The following is a 7,500-nucleotide window of genomic DNA, read 5'->3' on the forward strand; positions in this document are numbered from 1 at the left end:
GACCTCATTCCTTCACTTCCTATAAATACCCCCATACCATCAGCTCCTTCACACGATGGATAGAGCCCTGGCCAGGGCCTCCTGTCTACACCTCAGCCTACTTCTCTCCCTCTCTCTCCTCTCTCTCTCCCTCTCTCTTTCTCGCTCTCTCTCATCTTCTGCTTTTAGCTTCTCACTGAATCTTTTTGGGCCCGAGACTTTCCCCTTCAGTCGTTCACAAGTACACACAACCTTGGCCGTGCCCCTCCTCCTTCGTCTCTGCCTCTCTCATCCTCTTCTCTCCTCCTCCTCTCCTCTCCTCCACACCCAGATGTGTGTCGGCTCATTCCCATGCCCATACCACTGGGCCTCTCTGCCATTCCAGCCAGCCCATTCAGTCTTCCACTCCCCCAGCCGGCACCACACTGCACCACCACACCCACGCCTCCACCTTCTTATCTGCCTACTTGGTCTTTGCACCACTTCCCCACCGCTAGCTTTCATTTTGAACAAAGACATGGTGTGTGTGGGTGTGTGTGTGTGTGTGTGTGTGGGTGTGTGTGGGTGTATTTGAGAGAGAGAGAGAGAGAAAAGAAGAGAGTGTCTCACACACAGTAATGGTGAATAGAGAAAGAGACGGACAAAAAGTGCTTGTGGACCTCCTCCTGTAACTAGCTATGGATGCGAGACACAATAACTCTGGGAAGGGTGTGGGACACAGGGACACTCAGGCCAAATGAACGCGTAAGACAGACAGACAGACAGATAGACGCTGAGGGACAGGGAGGGGTCTCCGAGACAGGAGGCCTAATCCTCTATTGAAGAGAATCCAGAGCTGCTTACGCACACACACGAACATCATAGATAGTAACAGACATGGACTTCACAGAATGAACACCATCAACAACACCCTCAGCAGATGATGCTCAGAAAAAAACAACAGCCATATTTCACACCCCACCCCACACACAGAGCACAATGCACTTGTCTACAATACAAACAGACTATGGGTTGGACTGAAATGGAAGGCATCTGCCAACTGCCTTCAACTGTCTAACGAGTCACTTGCCCTAGCAGGCATCAAGGTACCAGCTATGAACTCTGTTTCGGATGGCCTAGCAAGGTAGCAACAACGAACGCTGTCTTCTGTTTATTTATTGCTGGGACACCGTTGCTAAGATACCGACAGCTGACTTCATAACTCAATAGAATTTTGGACTTTGAAGGCGGCCTGAAGGATACATGTAGGCTGCCTTCACAATTCGTCAAAACAAAGGCATCTTAGAAAGCAGAATTTTATACGATTGATTTGATTCTGGCCTGCCTCAATACCTTGCTGCCCCTGAACACCATTTAGAAGAAAGGATTTTTTCCATTACAGTCAAACCCAAAGCGTTTGCTGTGATGGTACCGGTAATAACCTGTTTTGTGTCTGTGGATGTGCTGCACATGTCTGTTTGTCTAGGTGCTCTCGTCTGGACTTTGTCTGCGTACATCTGTGCTCTGGCTATTTACTCTCTGACCATCACCATGATGATGACCGTAATGAGGACTGAACCTTGGTGCCTAGTAACAGCATCGGATGGTGTGAGCCACTAGTGTGAGGTCATCTTCCTGCAGCTCGATGGAAACATGACGCAGACGTGGACACTTAATCAACGTGGCATGCTGTGTGTGTGTGTGTGTGTGAGTTAGGAAATATTTTAATCAACTACACTGCTCTTCTTCCGTCTTTTTAAGACACACACCTACACTTCCTCTTATAAAATAACCCAAAGATTCTCCACACAATAAATCCCTTTCTCTCAAAAGAGGGACAACAGTTATATCATTTTGCAGTCTCTATATAGATACTCCCACAATACCCAATGGATCTTCAGAGTCTGTCTGTACTCTGTGTGTGTGTGTGTGTGTGTGTGTGTGTGTGTGTGTGTGTGTGTGTGTGTGTGTGGTGGGAGAAGATGGGATATTGGGTATGGTCTGTATCACTTTGAGGTCGTAGCAGCCCAGGCGGAGGAGCATCTGGGGAGAATGCGTCACATGTGCCCCCCCTCCTCCACCACCACCACCCACACATGACACAGATACACTTACAGACACACGCATACACACATTCCACCAGCCAGGAGAGTGTGCTGCTGGGACTACTGCCCAGAATAAGGCTGAAGAAGGAGGTGATTTATGGAAGACTAGCTATCCACACGAACACCCTCCCTCTCACACACACACACACAGATACACAGACACACGGACATTCTCTGCAGACCACCACCAAGGACCTCAAGGAGAAACAAGAACAAGAACACTCTTAAAACCAAAAATGGGAAAAGGACGCAGCCCTCGGAAAAGGGCAAAATATCAAGAGCTTCTCGCCTTGTGCCTCAGGAGATCTGCACGGAAGCCATGCTGCTCTGACCCATTCAGTGCTCATGATGACGTGATGAACAAATCCATTACTCAGAGAGGAGCTCCTCAAGGTGACCACGCAGAGATGCCACCACTATCAGACAAGCTGAGTACACCTTCAACTTCACCATGTCGGGCAGCATTATGATGACAGAGAAGAATATAAACAACAGAGCCCGAAAAAGAAGAACCCTTCCTCACAGTAACCTTCAACTGGGGGAATATTGTGGTGTAGTTGGGAGTTATGGCAACCTTCACACTATGGTGCCAAATAAAAAGACATCCTATTAACAACATAACACCTCTCTAAGTCACACATTCAGTGGTCTTCCAATAAGTCTACCTTGCATACACAGTTAATAGAACACAACAACTAACACAAGTAAAGTAGCACAACAACAGTGTAACACCTGTCAGGTGAGCATCACAGACAGGGTAGGGTAGAGAAAGAGAAATGGTCATCAGGGTTTCCTACCTTGAAGTCCTGCAGCTGCTGCTTGATGACCTCCACCTCTGTTCCCACGGCACCCTGCGCTGCCAAGCTGTCCTCTGCATGTCCCAGCAAGCCTTGCAGCTTGCCCACGTGATCATAGAAGTCGTGCACGCGCTCGCTGGCACCCTCGATCTGCCCCGGTAGCCTTTGTCCCCTCTCGGCCAGCTTGCCCGGGCGCCCTCGGTCACCGGGGCGGGCGCCAGCAGATCGGGCGAGCTGCCCTCGCGCCGCAGCATGGCCGTGCAGTCGCCGCCGTGACCCTCCAGGTCGCCGCGGAGCGCCGCCACGCGCCCCAGAAAGCCCCGCACCGCCTCCGCCTGCGAGGCCAGCGAGTCGGCGTCGCGCCCCACCGGGCTCAGGCCGTCCAGCTCGTCGTCCAGGTCGGCCAGGCGGGAGAAGACGTCGCGCACGCGCGACTGCACCTCACCAACGCCATGAAGACGTGACTCCAGAGACGAACAGCACTGTTCAAGCTGAGAAAGACAGAAAATATTATAGAAAGTTAGTTAGTTAGTATCTTAACATTATTACATGACCATATATAATCATATTCAATGATCTGATTTACTAAAAAATACAATTACTGTGCATGTGAAAAACAAGGTTTTGTGCCAACAAAAACAATATACATAGTTTAAAGATTATACAAATAATCCCAAACCGGCCAACTTATTTCCCTTCTGCAGTTCCACTGCTGCAGAAGAAATGGAAACATTGTGGGGTGTAATTGAGCTTGATGGGCCACATGCTACAGATATGTGACATTCGGCCTTTCCTCTGAAACAATCTGGCTTGACTGCAGTCAGGTCTGGTATAGCAGCAGCCTGTCTATGTAACTCATATGGACACTGTTGACTGCCTAGAGTCTATCTGTTCTCTTTCTAGACACACACAGATACACTTACAGACAGCCCTCCCTGTAGTAAATAACTCTGTGGTTGGACTTGTGACACATTCCAGAGATCTGAGTCTGAGTGTGTGTTTCTTTGTGAGTGTGTGTGTGTGTGTGTGTGTGTGTGTGTGTGTGTGTGTTTCTTTGTGCGTGTGTTCTGTCCTCCCTCATCTTCACATTGATGTCTCCAAAATCTGCTTGTGTGTGTGTGTGTGTATATATATGTGTGTGTGTATATATGTGTGTGTGTGTGTGTGTGTGTGTGTGTGTGTGTGTGTTCTGTCCCCCCTCACCTTCTCGTTGACGTCTCCAAAATATGTTTGTGTGTGTGTGTATGTGTTTAAATGTGTTCTGTCCTCCCTCACCTTCTCGTTGACGTCTCCAAACTCTCTCTCTGTGTCCTGGGCCTGCTGCTGTAGTCTCTGGGCTCCCTCGGCGACGGCAGCCCCTGTGGTCTGCGGAGCGTCCTGCACCAGGCCGTGGGCCAGGTCCTTCAGGTAGGACAATTGTGAGGCCAGCGAGTGCAGCGCCTCCTGCTGGCTGCGCAGACGCTCCAGGCTCTTCTGGCTGCACGCCTGCGGCCCCAGCGCCTCCTGGACTTCGATCTGGTGCCGTGCGGCTTCCAGCCGCCGCTCCACCGCCTGCCGGCCGTCCTCGAACTCCCGCAGCCGCCCGGTCAGCTCCTCCAGCTGGTGGGAGGCTGACCTGGACAGCCTTCGGACAGGCCGTCGGCCAAAGCGGTTGGAAACCTTCTGCGTCAGCGCACCTCCTCCTCGCCGGCGCGGCTCAGCTCCAGCAGCTGGTCGGCGGCGGTGTTCAGCGTGTCGAGTTGTGGCCGGCGGCGGTCCAGGTCCAGCCCGAGCTGCCGCACCGCCTGCAGGGCCTCGTCCAGGGACGCCGCGTCCAGCGCCGGCCGCACCTCCGCCTCGCGCCTCTCACTCTCGGCCAGCCACGGCTCCAGGTCGCTCTGCTGCTGCTGGTACTGGTCGGCCCGGGCCAGTGTCTCCTTCAGCCGGGCCTGTCGCTCGTTCAGCAGCTGGTTCATCCTGTCCCAGTCTTGTCTCAGTGTGGTCAGTCTGGCCTGCAGCGCTGCCCGCTCCTCACCACCAGGGGGCAGTGAGGCCAGCAGGGTGGCCCCCTCGGCCTGGATGAGCTCGTAGTGACCCCTCTGCTGGGCCACGCCTCGCTGGAGCTCCTCGTGCTGGGACAGCAGCTCTCGCAGCGCCGCCGGACGGCACGGCAGGGCGTCTGCGCCCGTCTGCGTGACCCCCTCGTTCTTGTCCAGCCAGCTGCGCAGCTCGTCAAACATCTGCTGGAACTGCTGCGTGCTGGAGAGAGCAGCTTGCAGCTGTGATAGGCCATCCGCTGGGGGGGGGGGGACAGTTTCAGACGAGGTACTTTACAAACAGGAAAACACTCCAAGGCAACTCATCCGAACCCAGAATTCAGTCCAAAGCCACAAACTGGCGGTATTTAGTGCTATATGCAGTAGAAATGCAAACATGGCCCCAGCTGTAGGCGAAACTGGCTGGGGCACCTGCACTGTACGCCGGCGACCCGGGTTCGATTCCCGCCCCGTGGTCCTTTCCGGATCCCACCCCGACTCTCTCTCCCACTCGCTTCCTGTCATTCTCAACTATCCTATCACATTAATGGCATAAAAAAGCCCAAAAAATATACTTTACAAAAAAAGAAAAAAAGAAATGCAAACATGATGGACCATTCAGCTGCTTATTGCTTAGTACACTTAGAACACTAGTTGTGATGTGTAATGGTGCAATCGAGTTCTAAGTTGATTACTGTTTAGTCTCATATTGGTTTGATTAAAAGAGACACACAGACACACACACACAAACAAACACACTCACCAGCTCTCTCCTCCAGATTCCTGAGGGGCCCACTGACACTCCCCAGTCTCTTCTGGAAGCTCGTCGCGGAGGTAGGGTTCGGCCACGATGCCGCTCAGCTCGTCGCACAGCTTCTGGGCCTCGGCCATCTGACGCTGGCTGCTCCAGCTCGGGCACCCTCTCCGTCTCCTGCAGCCCGTCGGCTGATGGCGCCGGGCTGGGCTCAGCGAGCCCTGCACGTCCAGTCTCGGCCAGCGTCCCCACGCGCTCCCCGAGCTCCTTCAGCAGGCCCTGCAGCCGCTCGCTGGTGCCCTGGGCGCTCTCGATCTGCTCGCGGCCATTTGCCCGGCAGCGATGTCAGGCCCTCCCCCACTTTCTTGAGATGTCGGCCAGCTCGGCACGCACCTCCGCCAGCTCCGAGGAGTCCTGCTGGGGAGCCTCGGCTGGGGAGAGGATGCCATCGGCGGCCTGCGTCAGCTGCTGGAACTGCGGCTTGCGTGTCTCGAACTCTCGCAGCATGAACTGAGCACCAGAGAAGAGACACAGGTCAACACCAGAAGAGAATGCTAACGTATTACCATTATGTAAGGAAAAACGCACATATGCAGTATGCAAGCTAATCATTTTGCAATCATTTTGCGTGCGCACTGAGTGAACGCGTTGATGCAATGTGTGTGAGTGTGTGTGTGTGTGTTATTATTGATAGTGTTTGTTTGTTTGGTGATGTTGTGTGTGTATGTGTGTGTGTGTGTGTGTGTGTTTTGTTTGTGTGTGTGTGTGTGTGTAGGGGTGTGTGTTTGTGGGTGTGTGTGTGTGTTATGTACAGTACCTGCACTTGCTGCTTCTGTGTGTTGAGCATGTTGGGGTCGATGCTCAGTGGTCCTAAGACACTCATCATCAGCTCCTTCTCCTTGAGCCATGGGCCGAGTTGACTGGCTGCCGACGCAAAACTGCCCAGCCTATCAGCACACGTCTCCAGCTCTGCCTGCCTCTGAGCTGCCGTCTGATTGGCCTTCTCCCAGCGCGAGTCTGAGGAAAGATTGAGTGGTTGATCAGAAACACAGCACAGCTAACATCGCTAATGCTTACAACCATGATTGCAGCATCAGAAGGGTTTGGATGTCAGCTGTTGAGGCAGGAGTTTTTAAGTCAGGGTTGTGCACAATTCGAATTGCAATTCTGCTTCCTGTTTGCTACCTCAATTGAAATGCAAGTGAAATTCAAGAATTTAATTGGAATTTAAGAGCCAGTTTCAATTCAACTCTGGAATTTTGCACAAGCCTGGTTTAAGTACAGTAATACTAAAGCTAATGAACTAGAACTGCCAAAAACAACAATCAAAGATTAACATTATTGATCATTCATAATATACCATGATATCATCATTCTGATGTCAATAACCTTCCGTTTGGAGAAGTTGCCATTCAGCCCCTCTAAGCTCCACAACATCACACAAACAGCATCCTTTGTGATCCAACACGCACACACACACACACACACAGGCACACACAGGCACAGACACACAGACACACACTTCCATGGTCTTTAGCTGAGGTTTCGTAAGTGACCACACTACCACATAAAAGGCACTTGACAATCCTCTCATTCATCACATCTCACATCCTCTGCCGCCTCTTTGGAGACACACACTTACCAATGTCCCTGAGCTGCTGCTTCCAGGTCTCTACCTCAGGGGAGTCTGGGTTCTCGGAGATCAGCTTCTTCAAAGTGCCCTTCAGCTCCTCCACCTTCCCAGACTGCTCTGCCAGCTCTGATAGCAGTGCCTGCACCACAGAGATGGACCGCCATTTCCTCAGTAAACAACGTTACTCAGGAAATGATTTCCACTGCTGTCGTTTCATAGATCAAGTTCATAGATATTG

At 52.1% G+C, this 7,500-nt stretch overlaps 1 protein-coding gene across 1 annotated transcript in view; it reads right to left on the reverse strand.

Moving 5' to 3' along the window:
• macf1a (microtubule actin crosslinking factor 1a) overlaps window positions 1–7,500 on the reverse strand; it is a 99,917-nt gene that overhangs the window by 41,013 nt on the left and 51,404 nt on the right. The window contains 9 exon segments of the mRNA XM_048229057.1: window positions 2,861–3,051; window positions 3,054–3,351; window positions 4,136–4,477; window positions 4,480–5,135; window positions 5,639–5,693; window positions 5,695–5,776; window positions 5,778–6,139; window positions 6,447–6,646; window positions 7,272–7,401. Of these exon segments, the coding sequence (XP_048085014.1) occupies window positions 2,861–3,051; window positions 3,054–3,351; window positions 4,136–4,477; window positions 4,480–5,135; window positions 5,639–5,693; window positions 5,695–5,776; window positions 5,778–6,139; window positions 6,447–6,646; window positions 7,272–7,401 (2,316 nt within the window).

This window comes from Alosa alosa, chromosome 20, assembly GCF_017589495.1.
Source record: "Alosa alosa isolate M-15738 ecotype Scorff River chromosome 20, AALO_Geno_1.1, whole genome shotgun sequence".
Classification (NCBI taxonomy): Eukaryota; Metazoa; Chordata; class Actinopteri; order Clupeiformes; family Clupeidae; genus Alosa; species Alosa alosa.